Consider the following 18796-nt stretch of genomic DNA (forward strand, 5'->3'; position numbering starts at 1 on the left):
TCCTCCTTCTGCTTAGCAGAAAATTGTACGTACACAAAAATACAAATACACAATTTTGTAGAACAGTCTGATTTTAATATATTTATATATATTTATATTTATACGAGTGGCAGGTTAGTTCATTATATAGAGCTTTTTGCACTTTTGGCTCATATGCAACAAGGCTTATAAATTCAGCTTTAGCTTTCATTCAGGTTTTATAGCTTTTGAACAATTGTTTTCACATTTAAAGCAGCATCCAATTTGCACTAGGAGTTTGTGGTGATTACAGGAAAGATGGGGTCAGGAGGTTACCGACAGGGAAGGCAGGGCCAGGGGCAGATATACATTCCAGTGTGTGTGGCGATGTCAGAGGATTGCTATGGGACAGAATTGACCATGATGACCCCTTGAGGTAGACTGAACACCTTACAGCAGACTCAGACACAGGTGCGACTCCCCTCAGGGACACATGGTGCACAAGATGGGGGACAGAGACCAGGAGACGCCAAAGGGAAACACAAAGACTAAGACACACGACGGCCAAGGCAGGGAAGGGGGCGCTCTGCCCCCACACCCATCTGGTAGGGACCCCACACAGCCCGTCGCAGATACTCGAGTATTTGGTGGACGCTAAAGACTTTCTCGCGGTCCCAAGGCATCTGGTCCATGGTATCTGATCAGATTACGACTGTCAAACCCACTTTCCGTTTTATAACCTGCTGTGCCAGCTCGCTCCCACCCCCGCCACGAACAGGCAGACAGAGCTGCACGTGGTTCCGCAACCGGGATGAGCCCCCAGCACTCCGCGGGTGCCGGAGCGTTCGGGTCCAGTTAATGGAGAAGCAAGAGGGCCTCTTCCGCCGGGCGATGCAGGGCACGGCCGCCTCCCCGCGCCCCCGCCCCCCACCCCCGCACACGCGTCTGGGGCAACTGACCAGCGCTTGGGGGCGCTGCCCAAAACAGCGTTTGCGGGACGGAGCAACAGGTCGCCGCCCCATCCCGGGCTGGCTGCCGCCCTCAGCAGCAGCTCCCTCTCGTCACCACCACGGCAGTGGTCTCCCACTGGGATCACTTTCATCGACCTGCCTCCCTTCTCTATTCAAATCCAAAGAATTCCTCTGGCAAATCTGCCCATACCTGTTGAATGTGAATGCCCACCGTTTGGGTTATTACATTGTCCGAACAAAAACGCTGGATTATTAATGAAAATAAAGTGCCTGGGTATGGATTTGTCCATTTTGCAAAAACTTTCTAATGCACCAACAAATCATCTGAGCGCTGCTTAGTGCCGTGATGTGAACAGAGTGCAGTCACAAAATAATCCGTCCTATACCCACCACATAATAAAGGCCCCGAATTTAGGTCAGACTTCAATTACTTTAAAAAAGAAGCAAACAAATAACTCACACTCATTTTCAAAGACGTACTTCTGATCTTGCTTCACCCCCAGCAATGATGGCCCTTCTGAGCCCTTGAGAGCAGACACCCTGATCCCTCAAATCTAGGAAGAGAGGACAGGGGGAGGCAGCCAGGGTTCCAGTGATTAATGATGGCAATTGAATCATGGTGTTTTTAACTGATTATCTGACTCTTTGCCCTCTTGGATCTGGGTGCATTTTCCAGCTGAGGACAAAGACAGACTGAATTCTGCTCTGTGGCTGTGTTGCTCTCCCCTATCTTCCCCACTCAGGAGCTGTAGACCTCGAGAAGCAGGCTCCTGAACATTCTCGATGAGCCAAGACTGGAAGCCCATCAACAGAGACATCCCTAAAAAGCAGCACAGGAAAGAGTGACAAGCCAGCCTGCCGGGGCACTGATGATGTCGCCCTGCCCACCAGCTTGCCCTCGCAGTTGTTCTGCCTGCAGAACGCTGGGGACCCTGGAGAGGGGCAGCTCTCTGCGCCCGTCCCTGGGGGCTAAATGCAGGGTGGGGAAGGGGTGGGGGCAGGGCACAGGCTGACTCTCTGGCAGGTTCCAGAGGTCCGTAACTTGCTTAGGCACTTAAAAAACATAACTAGAAATGTATCCTTGGAAGGTACCGCATACCCAACGGTGACTATGGCCGTGGAAGGGAGGGAGGGGAGCCCAAGGGGAATCAGAGAAGGCTGTGGGCTCTTTCAGGGGAGGCAACTAGGATGTTCTCGCTATCTTCTGGCAGGGGAGCGCCCCACCTTGCAGCCTGGGTGAGTCTGAAGAACCAGGGCAGGGCTGGCAGGGGCTCTGCTCTTTTGTTTCTGCAGACCAGGGCGAATGGATGGGGGAGAGCAGGTGTGTGGGAAGTCGGGACGGCCTGCTCTAGATTCATGGCCACAGGACTGCATGGGCCTGCTTTCTATTATCTGTGTGAGGAAAACTACTAGGAAAAGAAGATGCCCTTTCTGAAAAGAGTGTTCCGGCAAAACCAGTGAGCAGTAAAGAAAAGCCTTGCCAGAGATGCTGATGCTTGAAGGTAGAAGCTCCCTAGCCCCCACCCCTGCCCCCAAGAACTTTGGTTTTGGTTTCGTGGTGCCCATTTTCAGAGATGCAGGATTAAGGGGCTCACTGACTCTAACATACAGAAATGTAGTTTTCAAGGCAAATCACTAATAATAATAATGCTCTTGCAAGGAGCCCGTGGCAGAGCTCTCACCTTCGTTCAATCCACTCCACTAATGTCCGCACTGCCTACCCCGCCTAAGAATCTGGCATAAAAACAAAAGAGTTCAATGTAATATCACTAGAGTGGCTGCTGTTTACACTAATACAGCACTAATGTTGTTTTCTTTCCAGTTTAATAGCTTCAATGAATGATGAAGTGGAAAAACGACCCTCGTAAGTTTATGCTGGGCTCTTAGTTCCAGTAAAACAACAAAAGGGGAGCGGTTTCTGGGCTTAAAGGAAGCCAGAAAACAAGGCTGAAATTTCGGCTTGACCTGGAAGTGATGGGAAACTGGACAAGGCAACACAAATCTTGTGACTCATCTCTCCCACGTATACTGGTTGGTTAAGAGTCAAGTGCTCTTTCCCAGGACGGAGTTAATGTCTCCATTCCAAAATTTCAGTGGCACCCAACTGCCACCAGAGATGCCACGCCTGGATCAAAAGCTACATGGAAGGCACGCATACCTTGTTCTTCACATCAGGGTGGGGTTTGTTTTTTTTTTTTTTTTTTGCTTTTTGTTTGTTTGTTTTTTGGTGGGGGAATAGATAACCAAAAAACCCCATGGGCCAGCTAATGAAACAAAGTACCTATTACCAGGGCCCCCAATCCTAAGGTGTCAACTTGGTGGATCCACTCATGGGGCCATGCCAATGGGGGCTTTCCTCCAGGGCGGACTCCACTCTCTTGGGCTTCAAGAATGTCTAGGACACGAGAGAGTGGATGAGAAGAGAGAGGGACAGCCAGTTCCTGAGAACCGCTTATTTGCAAGAGGAAAAGTGTCAGAGAAGCGATGGGGAGAGAAACATGGAATTTCAGTCCCATCCTTAGGTCAGCTTGGAGCCCATGCCCCTGACAGTAGTCACTGAGCTGCCACCTGAACTCCGAGGTAGCTCGGCCCTGTGCCAGGCTGTGGTTATGAGAAAGTTCTTATGCTGAGCCCAAATCTGCACCTGTCTCCATGCAGGGCAGACGCGAATACCAGAGTCCCAGAACGTCCTACTGGCTCAGCCCCACTGCCTCTCATGACTGTGATGGACATGACAGCAGAATGAGTTGGAATGGCTGAGCTAAACACTTCTGTGCAGAAGCAGGATGCCTAAAGGTAACAGGCATTATGAAGATGCTCGAAGAGCTAAACAGAGAGAAAACAGGAAGTGTGTGAGATTTTTAACATCCTCTGCCTCAACTAACTGGAACTACACCCAAGGAGTGCTAGTAAGTTCTATTTCTCCACAAGACACAGATGAGAGAGCCGTCCTGTTTCTTCCCAACAAAAAGGCAGGACCTCACATTTGCCTTCTGGAGACAGGATGCCTGAAACAAGAGGTTTCACATCATAGCTGCAGAGCCTCCCCGAGATCACTGTATTTCCATCACCATCACTAAACAAGGAGAAAGGCCAAGAGAAAGGGGTGCTCTCGTGTCTAGATCATCACAGTAGCACTAGTTCAGGGTCAGAGGGAATGAAGGGCAGGGAGAGATGATAGCATTGGGAGAGGGGGCTGGTGAGAATTATCCAGTGTGGTCGTGTGAGAAAACAAAACAGATTAAATGCAGTGATTTCACTCAGGGCAATGCCAGGCAGACTCTCTGGTCCATTCTCCAATGAACATCCTATGAAGTTGAAAGAAGCAACTGGAGACTTCACTCTTCTCCATTAAGGTGCTACTGCTCAGTGTGGGTCTGTGAATCTTCAAGAATAAACGAGACAGACCACTCAGCACAGCGCTGGGCACACAGTACATGCTCAGTAACTGTCAGCTGCTATTATCATGAGCTCTGAATACTTCAGGAGGTCTGAATGTTTGTCTCTTGTCGCATCATGATTTAGAACAATGTCTTTACCCTGTTTTCTTGTAAGAGCAACTTCGGGTGTTTTCTTCCCCAAAATACGTATTTCAAGGGTAAGTCCTACCTCCGTTTTCACGGATTTTGGTGAGTTGGCTTTCTTTTTTGGTTTTGTTTTTCTTCTTAGTGGGGGCTGCTGGTGGTACCGGCATTTATGGTGGAAGGTGTTTTGAATCACTCAAGTGGCCTCTGGAAACACCTGGGGAGGGAGATGTCTTGCCAACTCCGGTTCTTTCTTAGTAGCGCCATTCCTTAAGCAGCGCATCTAATACTTTGATCCCTCAAATAGTAGATTGTGTTAGAAGATTTTAACTGCAGTGATAATTCTATTTTCTTTGACTCTAAGCAGGTAATCAGAATGTTCTGCTGGCTGTTTTAATGCAGGTCTCACAAATCACAGAATTATACTCATCTAGTCGGTTCTCAGAATTGCAAATCTTAAGACAGATTCTCAATTGTAATGGAGATAGTTATCTTTCAGCAGCTGGGAAAATAAGGGATGAGATACTCTGCTCTTTGGGGTCATAAATCCACGATCATTCCAACTGTCAGAAGACTGACAGGATCCCACAGAAAAGTCTCAAAGATAGCACATGTGTCTTGAAAGCAGGCATGTTGGGGTGGGGCTGAAAGTCCCTTTAAGATCATCCAGGAAGAGAAGCACTAAGAACTTTTAATGGCATTTTTCCTGATTTAGCCCAACTACTACATATTTGGAGGTATTTTTGAGGGGAACACGAATAAAAGACCCCAAGGCAGTCTTTTCCCAAATTGTGTGTGTGTGTGTGTGTGTGTGTGTGTGTGAGAGAGAGAGAGAGAGTGAGAGAGAGACAGACAGATTGTGGACAGGGGGAGAGAACAGTTATAGAGAAGCAGCCTACCTCAGCATTTTCATCAAACTAAACTTTAGCGTTTGGTTAGGATCCCTTCTGAGCTGTGGACAGGGGAAAAGGTTTGTATGAGGCTAAGCAGCAAAATACGAACAAAAGCAAGAGCCACATTTTCTCAGTGGTTACTAACCAACGCTGGACGGTTCAGTGGGCCAGGCTCGTGAGCACAGCCGGGAGCCACGTGGGAATGAAGCACCTGGAGGGGCCACTTGGTACGATGCTGGGTGCTGGTTTTGCGTAGACTGACTCTTGATATAACTGAATGAAGACTTCTGCAAGTGATGGAAAAAGAGTCAAAAGCACATTCTAGGGAAAGGCTAGATAAAGACACAGCAGCTCCAGTCCAGTGGGAGGTCTTGGCGGGGTGAAGAGCAGACATCTGGGGCAGGAGACTGCCTAAGGCGTCCAGGCCACCCAATGCTCAGTGGGTGGGACGAGGTGGATGAAGAGAAAGGAAGAGAAGTAGAAGGGAGAGAAAAAGAACATGGACTTGGAAGGGCTAGGGAGACAATCCCACCGACTTGGCAGAATAATGGAGAAAACCCTGGCTAAGAAAAGGTGCCAGTACAAGGAAGTTGGTGGCTGCCGTGTGAGAGCGGTGTGGGGAAACACATGTATACCCAGTAACCTCAGGACACTGCTAATCAGTACTCCAATTACGCCACATATGTGTTCACATGTGTTTGTGTCGTGCTGGCCAGACATCCCAGGATCCAATGAGGAAAATGTGTAAATTTCCATTTGATACTTTCTGATGGTGACAAAGGAAACACCAAGTAGCCAGGGAAAGAATTAAAACCCTAGGGAGCTTGTTAAGTGGTGAATATCCGCAAGTTAGGTCGCACAGCGCGCCAGTGGGCTAGCAAGTCAGACAGAGTCGCGGAGGCCTTGTCAGGGGCCCACTCAGTCTGGGATTCTGACCGTAGTTTCTGCCAAAGGTGAAGCAGTTTGAAACTGGCCGTGAGACAAAGAGGTTTAAATCATGTAGAAGTCAAATGGGGAACAACAGCAAAGGCTTCCATTTTGAAACTGAAATAACTCCAAATCCTTCTCTTTCACTAAGGAGAGGACACGAACACCATGTCATTATTTTAGTTTACTGAGTTGCTGTTCCAAATGTTCTTGGGAGCATTAGTGCTAAAAGGGAACAGGGAATGGGAGATCTGCCATTTCCAATCACATAAAGGACAGAAATCCTTTTAATTATGACCATGCCAATCTACATCTTGCTAAAACAGCTAATTACATGTCAGGAGGACACTCAGTCATTCAGAACAATTGTCATTATATTTTTATATATTCATTCTGTGCCACCCCCCTCAATTACCATGGTTACAATTTGAAAGGATTCAGGCAAACCTTCATTTGATCACAGCACACCAATGTGAATTTGAGAGTTAATTATGGATGTACAGAGCCACGTTCATTAAAAAGAGAAAATGCAAATGGAGTTAGGGGAGCGACACCCCGAGATGTCCGAACTGGGAGCCAAGCTATGAGCATACGCCCTCTTCAGGTCAGCCTCGGCGACCAGTCACACTCCACAGCTGCCCCCCGCCACCACACTGTGGGGCTCAGACACCCACAGGAGGGCACAGTACTGCTGTCCAACTCAATCCCCAAACTTGCCAAGTAAAAAGGACGTCAGGAAAGCAAGGCAAAGCCTCCTGCAGATGCCTCCTTGTTTGCTGTTAGGGCGCTGCGCTGGCTAAGGAGCTAACGGGCATGGAATGTGGCAGTTAGTGGTCAGTGGTGTACAATGCAAGTCGGACTTCACGTGAATGGAATCGATTTAGTTCTACTCACTGCTTGGCCCCAGGTGTCACGTGAAGTATGGTATAAAGAAAAAAGTCCAGTGATCTGCACATTTGTTACACATGGCGTCTACTATATCCTCAAGGTCCTCGGTGACGGTAAGAACAGGATGTAAGATCTTTTGGTGTGGCCAGAGTTTCCTTCTCTTCTCCACCATATCTACTTCCCTCTTAATTACAAAGGAAAACTAATGTTATAGGAAACCGGACTTCTCAGATCGTTAGCTTTCTCTTTGCTGCCGCTTCTCATCTCTGCCAAGAAAGAATAATGAAACTGATGTGGACACCTCACCGTTTATGAACTTCCAGCTTTTGAACATCCATCAATAGGAACAAAGTTGCACTTCAGAGTAAGCAAGTCAACCACTGATGGGTCCTCTAAGATGGCAAAAGCAGGAGCTTATCACTTTTAGCTTGTAAGTAAAGAGAATTAAGAACAGTTTTTCTGAACATAACCCGGTTTGTGAGAGGAGTTTCTGTAATCAGAAAGGGACCTGTAGGTCCGATGTAGTTAAAAAGCCTTTCCCACCACCCCAGTAGGGTAGTTCTCCTGAGAGTGGTAAAGAAATCTTTCCTCTTAAGTGACAGTCATCTTTTGAAAAGAAGAGCATATAATGAAGGAGACGGTGGTGCCGGAAAAGAAAGGGCCTCTGACAATAGGCTACGGTCAGGGAAATCTTCATGGGATAACCTGGCCGCTCAGAGTTGCCTCCCTGGGAAAACCTCGTGTTCTCATTATGGTGCAATATCTTCAAACTGGAAAACTTGGGTGTCATGAAGTAATGTAAAGTAGACAATCCGGAAATTAAGAAACAGGAAGAGGGTTTCCAGGGCATGCAGCTCAGTTAGCCAAATGCAATATGGCTGACAACTGATCCCTGAATCCTGAGTAAACATCCTTGCTATTTAGAGAGCACACAAAAAGGAATGTTTTAAATGTGTAATTCCCACCCCTGCCCCAGTGCATCCCCCCACTTCGCCCCTATCCCCCACACAGACGCCACCAGCAGAGCTGGCCAGTGCGCCCAACTTTCGCTTGGGAAATCCTGACAAACAAATCCGGCTCAGTAAAGCTATAAATGGATTTGGCTGGTCTCAATGCAGCCCCAATGAATACAGTAGTAAAACATTACTAATAATCACAACAACAAAATGACAAAATCTATCACCACTCTGACCTAAGATTTAAATCACGGACGGAGATTAACACAGAAAACCAACGCACAACGTGAAAGGTCAGGACTATTCAGTGTAGAGTGCTACTGAGCACAAGATCATCAATAACAAGAAAAATTATTGCCTAAGAATCTGTTGAGACTCATCGGGGAGAAAGTACTCCGGTTGTTCTTTGAACAAGAAAAGACAAAAAGCAATTTTAAAAGGCAGAGCCATGACTTAAATGGGAAGACTGCTTCTACCCAAACCCTTCTTAAGACCAAGAGAGTAAGGACTTGAAGTTCACATTTTTAGGACAGGGGTGGGAGGATCGTATATGAAGAAGGGATTATTTCCACTGTTATGGGCAGAGATAGTGCAGCTGGTCAGTGGAATACGTAGCTGGTCAGAAGGATGGCCTGCAAGACAGGACGGAGTGTTTGTGTGAAGAAAGGACCACACCCACCTACTCTGCCTACTGTGGAACATAAAATCCCAGCACAGATGTCAGCTCAAGATGAGGCCTTAGTATTGGAAACCAAGAGGCAAATGGAGGAGGAACTGTTCACAGGAGGAGACAAAGCCACTGGAGATTCCTGAAGAAATGAGTCTATTTACACCTGGTGCCTCTGTTTGGAATCCAGGAGCGAAGTTTGTGAAGACAAAGGCCAAACAGGGAGAACTGAAACAAGTGTATGAATGAGCTCTTCATGAGTTGTCCCCTTTGAGGTAAAAAATATATGGTGGATATCTGGCCCCAACAGTGGTACTGCTGGTCACCGGACTGCCTGCCATCCTAATCTACCAGGAACTGGGATACTGGATTTGCACACTTCAGTGGTGATGAGCTGCTTCCTCACTCACATCTCTTTAGGGGGTAACCTCTACTAAGCCAGAGTGAAAGGTACCTTAAAGGGGTCTTCCTGTTCAGGAACTTTCTTCCTGTGAAGGAATAACAGGAGAATGGGGGGCGGGGCTGTCCCACCCAAGGACAGGGTGCGGGAACTGGACAGATTCCCTAGATAAGTGGGAAGGTGACCACACTATCAACCACTTTAAAGGATTGAGACTGAAGAAAACTGCCGTAAGGCGTACTCAACAATTAATTATGAGCTTTGCTGAAATAAACCTGAAATAAACCAAAATGTCTATTTGGTACTGACGCCACCAGAAGGTATCAGCTAAGAGTGTACTGTACTGCCCTCCCTGGCCTTCATCTTGCATTAGGTTTATCAACAGCAAGGCAGAAGTCTCACTAGGATAGTCCATCTTTCGAAGGTCCCTTTGTAAGGCTGTGTTGTAAGAGGAGTAGGAAGCTTACCCATGTGACTACAGTAATTCAACAAAAGTGTATTTTAAAAATAGTAACAGACAAGTTACAGGAACTGCTGACAAGGTTCCCCATCCTCCTCACCCCTTCAGTCTTCCTCACGAGGAAAAAGCAGTCCTGAAACAGTCCTCTGGGGCCCGAGGGAAGTACAGTGTGGAGTAAGAGAAGGACACAACAACCAAAAAGCACAGAACACGATTTTTTTAAGAGCCTGGCTCTTTCCCCTTCAGTAAGAGCGCAGTTTAGGGTTTCTATTTAAATATCACCAAACCTGAAAAAGCTTAAGAAAATAAATTCACTAGCCAAAGATATTACAAATCAGACAGTGGCAACTCCATATGCCCTTGTAAGAACTAAGGGAGCCTGGACAAGACAGAATTCAACCTGGTGTCAAAAAACAAAACAAAACAAAACAGATCCCAAAACAAAAACAAATCAACCATGGTAGATTTAAACCTAGGCCTCAAAGACCTACATTTTCGCTCTTGGTGAAAAAGCAAAACTTATATGTAAGGCAGCGGGTCTTCAGAGCAGGCCAGCCGTCTTCTTCAATTGAAAGACGAATTCTGGATGAAAGCTTCCTTCCTCCTGTTCCTACTGAACCCAGGATGAGGCTATCCTGGATTGGTAGACATGTTCTTCCACTTTTTCCAGGTCGCCAGATAGGGCTCAGTGCTGCTTTCATAGATACTGACTCTCCTTGATTCACTGAAGCTTTTTTTCCTTTCTTAAGGCCTTAAAACAATGAAACCTTTTAGCTCTTCTCTGGCAATCACTGTATTTCTTTAGAAACTGCAGCTGTCTTAACAGTTTGAGTCTGTTTCTTTAAAAAGACCAGCAAGAACAAATGATACCAGCAATCCCATCATAAAGAAGCTATCAATTATAATAATCTCCTTACAATAAATCATGGATGTGGCTTGTCAGACAGTATAGTCTTCTTTCTTCTTTTCTTTCTGAGTCAACCGAGAATAAGCAGACAAAATTCCACCGAAATGGAAAGATACAATATGTTATATTTCTTCTACGTAATAGAAAAGGAAAGAAAGATAACATAATCTCCTAATTGAAATAAAATGTCAAACACACCAAGAAAGAAAATGAGCAGAGGGATCATTCCTGAGAATAACAAATGCTACTCTTCAATTTGTTGGTTCAAGTAATACGGTAAAACAGAAAAGACTACCCCATTTTACTTCAGTTCTTGGAAGAAGCATATACATTTTCTGCCTGAAATCCACAACCAAGAGCAGGCCCGGTCCCTGCCCAAAGCTCCTTAAAGTCACAGACCCATATAAGGTGGCATCTTCATGCCCTCTCGAAGGCTTCCGCACACCGGCCCAAGCAGAATGAACGGATACGGAGAAGACCTTGTTCAGCATGTGCCTTAAATGGAGACAGACCAGCTAAAAACTGGTGGATATTTGCTATTTCACTAATGAGGAAGGGAAAAACAAAGAAGGTCAGTCAGTCTCTCTCTCAATGGTTTTAGGCCGATAGGGGAGGAGAGGTGAAGAGGTAAGGAAATGGCACCTTTCTTCCACCTTAGAAATTGTTCTCAGGTAATGGACGACAAGACAGAAATCCTGGTTAACAGCCAGCCCCACATCCCCCTTTAAACAAGGCTTTACCGTGTGCAGAAAGGAGATGGAATGAGGCAGAAAATATACAGCAGGCATGCCTCCTTCAGACGCACCCTAAGCCGCTACATCAAAGGCGGTCTCCTCTTCCCCACAGTGACAGTGTGTCATTTAATCGGGATGCCAAGAGATCATTTTCATACAAGGTCAGCAGATGTAATTTTCTTTGATGCATGAATAGTTCATCATTTTGCTACTAGATGACAAGGTGATCACAGGGTGACTTTATAACGCAAGTTCACTGTTTGGTATTTTGAGTTCTCAAAATGAAAAAAAGATTTATCAAATATAAATATCTTTAAAAAGTAACAAAAGTGCTACATATGTGATCAAGGAAAAAAATTCCATTAGTTACTGCCGCTTAAAGTAGATTAAACTTTACAAATATTACCACATCCATTATCAATATGGCTTCCAATTATTAAATAAATTGCCTGTAGCAATATAGCTTTTCACACCTCTACAAGGACAGAGTAAAGAGAACACCAAAGCAGTCACATCACGTTGTATCTCGAAGACCCACCGCGTAAGTGGCAACTGTCCCCTGCTTTTTTTCTGCTCCTATTTAGGAAAGTATTTGCATTTGTGATAGCCAGCATAAAACCGCTCTAAAGTCCTCTATCAACCTCTCGTATTGAGGGGGCTTCAGTTAATGGATACAAAGACTGGAAGTTCATTCACTCATTTGTGACCTTAGCTCCATCCTTGAAAGACTTTTTTTGGTAGCAGGGAAAGGGGACACAGACAGGAGGCAGAGCAGCGTCCATGATGGCCTCCAGCACTCTTCCAGGCAGGCACACACCTGTGCCACGCAACGTACAGTGGTTCTGAGAACTGGACTTAACATCCATTAGACATTCAGCTCATGTTTTTTTCCAATGCTCTCAAGCTGGGTTTTTTTTTTTTTTTAATGACTTTTGTTTTTTATCTTTTTGTCTGAATCATGGTCCCAAAGGCAGAAGGCAGTATTTTAACTACTAAGTCACACAGCTTGTGAGAGGAAAGGATGTCTGTGTCAGGCATGTTAACACCAACCAAAATTTGAGATCAAGTTTTTCCATGGACATTCTTAGCACAGCACCCAAAGAAGTATAATCTAGCCACAGTGTGACTATTATGAGGCACGGCTTATTGCAGCTGGAAATCAGTGATTCCCACGCTGAGTGGGAATTCTAGTGTTCCTTTTACTCTGTGGATACTCCCCAAATGGTGTCTGTCAATCCTGGGCCACACAACCTCAGCTTGCATCCTATCAGTCTTGGGGAAGGAAAAGGGTACAGACTAGTGTTACAGGAATCTAAAGGTACCCAAGGTCTTACACGTAGCCTAATAGTGGAGAACCGAGGGCTATCTAAATACCTGGAAGCACTTTCTTGGAATGCTAAGACAGAGCAGCAAGGTTTTCTAGCCTCAGGGGCTGGGAGAGGGAAGTTTGGTTGGTTGGTTGGTTATAATTTACTGGGAATTAATACTGAGAGAGTATATGCAAAGGCTGAGGGCACCATGCCATCTTCACAGAACAAGACCCTAACGGCTAACTGACATACAAGAAACTGCAAGTTATACTGTAAGAACACATGTTAAGGACCGAGGAAAGTCTGCTAAGGTGCTACGTCTAAACTAAGTTAACTTCTCCTGTTCAACCCTCCCTGATCAGTCGTCATCCAGGGCCTCTGTCTTGATTTCGTTGGCTCCTTGTCGGGCCAATGCCAAGATAGTGTGGTTGACTGCTGCCATTTCCACAGCTAATGAGATGGGGTCTTGGTGGTCACTATGGCTAGTGCTGTCATCCTAGACGTGCAGAAATAAGAAAGAAATGTTACTAGTGGATTGGCAAAATGCTCCAACTCACAGAAAGGCATGCTGTGGGCAAGGGGAGGCAGAACATTCGTGAGAGGAAACAGTGGGGGAGGGGCTCATGACACAGTAGAGGTGAAATGTATTTAAGTAGACACTGAATGGAAATAGGTCAGGCCTTCAATTGCCATTTTTAGAATTCAACAAATAAAAAGCACCAAAATGTTTTTTTCTTGCTGAGAGCTTGATTCCCTCTATCAGAAAGACTGCTGGTGATGCTAATCAAATCTGAACAGTCTAGTTTGCAACAGACATAGCACTAGTCATTGAAGGCCAAACTACTGAGCTACTCAATTCTGGACTGGTACTCTTACAAACAGATTCAGACCTCATCGTACTTCTCTACTGAACTGAGAAAACTAGACTAAACTACAGACACCAACATCTAATGGGTAAAAACTCATTTTATAAAAGAATGAAAAACCAAAAACCTCTCAATTACAGCAGGCTAAAAGTATACCAGCCGGAAATGGCTATGGGAGACAATGTGTGGTGCTCTCCTGCTGTAAGGCTGCTGTGCCGAGCCAGTGGCAAGGGAGTGCGAAGCTCTCCTTTGGCGCACAGCTCAATGTGTTACACAAAAAAACTGTGAAGGAAACTGGCATTGCAGGATGTTTGTCAGGCCCTGAAGATGGTGTTACAAATAAGAGATAAGTTTCTCACCTGTCACATCTTCAGGGGAACTCTGCATCAAAGAGCTTTGGAAAGGGTAAGCCCCTTTTGAAAAAAAAAAAAAATCATGGGATATGCTGCCCTTAGGGCATGTGGAAAAAAAAACAGGGGAAATGATCCACCTACATTACATGGGTAGATTGAAAAAATAACAGGAATGTTCCCGGTTAGAAAGACAGAACATTTTCTTGAGTAAAATGTGGAGCTATGATTTAGAGTCCTAAAAAAGAGAAAAGGTAACTCCTGTGAATTATGGGCATCGTTGTTTCATTCCCATTTTCACAGACGGGGCTTTAGAGTTTAAAAGGGGGTTGCGTGCACTCCTGCAGCGTCGGCGCTCAAGCTGGTAAGGAGAGGCTATAAAATGGCTGGCAGAGGGAAGAACATGGCAGACTACATTTAAGAGCTGGCTGAGGGGCCAGGAAGAGATGTTTATATACCATAGGAAAGAACAAGAGTTTCCCTGCTGGGGTCCAGAAGAGATCATACATCCTTTTCATATTCCAAACAGAAATTAGTTTTAAATCCTATGGCAATTTTAATGAAATCTGTCAAGAGATATGTGGGGGGAAATTCCCACATTCGTGGTGACTGAATTATTCCATCCAGTGGCTACAATTAAATATATTTTCCCCCCCAAGCAATGAAGACTAAATCAGGGTGAGGTGAGAAGACATGCATTTATGACAGGATGTGTGTGTCAATGTGCCAGAGACTCTGGAAGAACCACTCATCTGGGCATGAGGGTTCTCGCTGCAATGGGGCCGTGGTGGGTGGGACCTTCCACTGTGTGCTGCGTCGGGACATGTTTAGGCATGGATTACAGCTACCCAGTAGCCCCTAGTATTTCTCAAACATTAAGTGTGTGTGTGGTGGATGGTGTAACTTGCTTGTTTGGATCAGATCCTCCTCTCTTCTTCTACCTTCTCTGCTTCTCTGCCTCCCTCTGAACTTCTTCCCTCCTCCTCCTCCCCATTGCGTACTTGCCAAGTATCCTGTTGTATGACAATAAATCCATGTGGGTGAATAACAGTTTCTCACAAATTTAACAGGACAACTGAATCTTACCACATTCCTTTCAAATTACATGAAAATCTAACTACACACATGAGCAGAGTGGAGGGACACTGGATTGTCTCCTCTTCCCCACCCCGTACAAAACGCACCCACAGAATTGATTTGTCATACTGTCCCACCCGCTCTATAACCAAGAAGCTCTGCTCTCTGCTGCTCACCTGCTCTGAGTAGTCATTCCCATCAACATCATCACTGTTGGAATGGCCTCCTGGACTCTGTACATCTATCCCATGACTCTCCAGGATTGCTGCTTCTTCGAAAAAAGCAAATAGATCCCTAAATTATCTGTTACATTATTGGAACAGCTTGAACACTGAATTAATCTTTGTGCTGAGGAAATAAGGATGTCATTAAACAAGAACCTAGATTCCTGTATGTTTTCTTAAATTGCAGATGGACAGAATTCAACTGCATCCAGGCCAGGGGAGGAACACGTCTGTCATTCTGGAGCCCCCCCTGCTATGAGAGCCACATGTGAGTGGTTGACTGTTAGGTGCTTCCTAAATACTTACCAACTAATTCAACAGCCCTCCTGTCTCAGGGTTCTGTAAAGTGTTTGAGAATTATATTGATGGAGAGGAAGTTAAATTTAGAAATGAAATACAATTTTAGAAGCTCAAAACCAATTCCCCACACTAATCTCGTCAATTCATATATCTTAAATGCTCTTTTTAAAAATCCTTGTTTTGGGGCACCTGGGTGGCTCGATTGGTTAAACGCCTGCCTTCAGGTCAGGTCATGATCCTGGAGTTCTGGGATTGAGTCCCACATATTGGGCTCCCTGATCCGCGGGGAGCTTGCTCCTCCCTCTGACCCTCTCCTCTCTGGTGCTTTCTCTCTCTCACTCTCTCTCTCTCAAATAAGTAAAATCTTTAAAAAAAAAAAATCTGTGTTTTGCCCTGTTCCCTCTTAAGACTCTTTCATTCCAATTTTATTAAGCACATGTTTCTTAATACCTAAGTCACGGCCCAGTAACAACAAAGAAGCTCAGGGTCTCATTCCTGGCTCAATACCTTAGCCAGTAGCTTTAATATGTGGCACAGGAGTCATATTATAGTCAGGGGCCATGTCTAATTCTAGATTCTAGACCTATTAAGAACAATGATATTATTAGTATAATACAAACAGTGCTAATTAATATTAGTTCTTGAAAACACAAAGAAAAACACAAGAACAATTCTTGTGAGGCTTCAAAGTTAGCATCATTAAGACCTGCAGTCCTAACTGAAGGCGCTCTCAAAGCAAATACAATGTCCATGACTGCTTCGAAAGGGAAAGCAGCCTCTCTGATACATTACCAATATTGGCTCTCCTCTTGATCTCCTTCCGTCTGTTAGCAAACCAATTATATACTTTCAGGGAGGTAACTCGTTCCAGATCAGACAGTTTTTTGCCTGTGAATACATGCAATAACATTCAGAGAGTCTGCGGCTGAGGCCAGTTTAAGGAAGAATACTTTTCTTTTTGAAAAGTTCTTTTGATTGCATTTATTGCCAATACAGATATAGGCTTTCTTGTTGTTGTTCAGTATTGTGTACACACTTAAACTATTACTGAATGAATAAAAACTAAAGAAATACAAAAATAGCAGGAACATAAAATATTTCAGAAAGCCACATAACACTAAAGAATTCCAGACTATATGCAAAATTAATGAATTCCACAAAGTCAGGCTGCCAGGGTTCAAAGGTCATAGGATAGGCCGCGGAGGCTTCATTTAATCAGCATCATTATAGATGAGTATGTTAGGCTTCATCAAGTTTTCAGGTAGCTCAGGTTTACTTACATCTTTAAGGCCTTATATAAAGTTTCCTGTTGTTACTTAACGTCCTTAAGGCCTTATATAAATTGTTTCCTGCTGTCTACAGACAGCAGGAAACAACTGTCACCCATGTTTTCTTGAGGACTAAAGGTCACTCCGACATCCATTATTGTAACTGCTAGAACGCATAGTCCAATTCAGATTACATTTTAGATTCATTATCTTCCTTGCTGTCAAATGTGACTTCTTACAGATTAGCACCATGCTGGCCAACAAGGGCCCATCTGCTCCTTTCCTTCCTCCACCGGCCTTTTCTGTTTTAGCTTTTAATCCACAGTGGGTGGAGAAGCCAGAAAACAGGTTGAAGTGTTGATGATACAGGGCGAAGTGTTTTCCAGGAGGCTTCTGAGTTCTTGCACAGCCTCACGTGTGGGACTTTGGCTGCTGTAAAGTAAGAGGTAAGGGTATAGGTGCCATTGGAGGTGTGTCTGGAGGGTCTAGATTGCTAGAAGTCTGGCTTCTGGGTAAGGGGGAATAAACCACAGTTTAATTATGATAACACATTGATACTTTTTGTATACAGATGCTTTAAGCCAATCAAATTAACTGTCCAAATGAAGATCAATTGATCATCTTAACTGAGAATGATTTCTGGTAATGAAAACCGTGAAGTGTGGAATAATATTTTAACATGTGGAAGAAAAGTCATATGTGTGTTTAAGTGGCTCGGCAGACTTGCATTAAGAACATTAGGACTTCAGAATGGAACTAGCCTAAGTTTTTCCCAGGTGTGTGCAGAAGTCATCCCAATGTGGGAAGGAGAAAGAAGCCAACTCTAATAAGAATTCTTTCTTTAAACAGGAATACAGAATTACAAAACTTGTTTAAAAAAAAAATCTAAATCTTTTCATTTACAAGCCTTGCTTAAATATTCCAAACTTGAAAATTATTTTGGAATCGACATAGTTATGCTATATTTTTGGAGGAAGAAATCTATACAGTCTTTAAAAATATAATTTCAAGGTCTCATATCTTAAGGAGGGATACTCCCTGGAAACTTTCCCTATGAATGTTTGATCTGGAGTACTGTAATTGCATCCCTAAGAAGTGCTGCTTGAACAAGACATGGCAGTGACTGGACAGGAAGGTAGTGAGGACGGAGCTAATGGCACCCAGCTGGAATGAGTAAAAGAAGATTTCCCGTTACAGATGACGATCTGAAGCGGAGGAAAGCGGCAGCCTGCCGCCTTACCTGGCTTCTGTATGACGGCGTTGCAAGCGTTGGCAATTTCTTCTCTCTTAGCTTCATCTGGATATTGATTCTCATTGAAGTAACTGCAGGGGCAACCAATTAAGACACAAAGTTTGTATTTTAAAAAATGTGCTCTCAGAACACTAGCCCACTGAAACATATACTCTTCTTTATGATGTAACATTAGCGTCTGGTCTGGGGTGTCCAGTGGAATTCTCTGTGAGGATGGAAATGGTCTGGCCTTTACTCTCCGAGAGGGGAGCCACTGCTCACAGGCGGCTGCCGAACAGCTGAAATGACGCTGATGTGACTGAGGAAGTGAATTTGTGATTTAATTTTAGCAAATTTAAATTTAAATCGCTAAATGTGACCAGTGGCTACTATATTAGTGCAGTCCTAGTTACTGCTTTGCTTCACTGAAAGATGTCCTTGATACAAAAGTTGCTTGTGATACACATATGGTTGGCTGAAATCATGGAGTTCTATTACTGAGACACTGGTAACAACAGGACTTTTTTGTGTGTGTCATATTTTGTAGTGGCAAAAATTCTAAATGACCAAATTGTGCATCAATGGGAGAATCGTAGAACAAACTATGGGACATCTATATTTATACATGGCTATTTAAAAATGACTAGGAAAAAAAGAAGTTAGAGCTCTGTCCATTGACCTGGAGGGATGTTTACAGCATTCCTAAGTCAGAAAAACAGTCTGCAGAATAATGTGCATGGAAAATGCCATTATGGAATTTGAAAAATTCCTATGTGCACATAAATTTGCATGGGCAAAAGCTGGAAGAGTAAACAACAGGTTGTAAATATCAATTACTTCAATGTTGGGGAAGGGGATTAGTGGGAGGAGATGTAAATATTTTTG

General features: G+C 44.5%; 1 protein-coding gene across 14 annotated transcripts in view; it reads right to left on the minus strand.

Annotated features, from left to right (window-relative positions):
• The window catches only part of HMBOX1 (homeobox containing 1), a 195982-nt gene that overhangs the window by 1122 nt on the left and 176064 nt on the right, over positions 1-18796 (minus strand). Inside the window, exons 7-11 of one of the 14 annotated variants that reach the window (XM_047717477.1) lie at positions 17921-18003; positions 16205-16300; positions 15065-15153; positions 14753-14824; positions 4598-13091 (exon numbers count right to left, since the gene is read on the minus strand). In XM_047717477.1, coding sequence (XP_047573433.1) covers positions 12954-13091; positions 14753-14824; positions 15065-15153; positions 16205-16300; positions 17921-18003 — 478 coding nt within the window. In that variant the 3' untranslated portion in view covers positions 4598-12953. Of the gene's footprint in view, positions 1-4597; positions 13092-13820; positions 13875-14719; positions 14825-15064; positions 15160-16204; positions 16301-17920; positions 18004-18796 lie in introns of those variants that run through there. The other 13 variants (XM_047717476.1, XM_047717475.1, XM_047717484.1 and 10 more) reach the window with 13 other exon arrangements.

Source organism: Lutra lutra, chromosome 2, assembly GCF_902655055.1.
Source record: "Lutra lutra chromosome 2, mLutLut1.2, whole genome shotgun sequence".
Classification (NCBI taxonomy): Eukaryota; Metazoa; Chordata; class Mammalia; order Carnivora; family Mustelidae; genus Lutra; species Lutra lutra.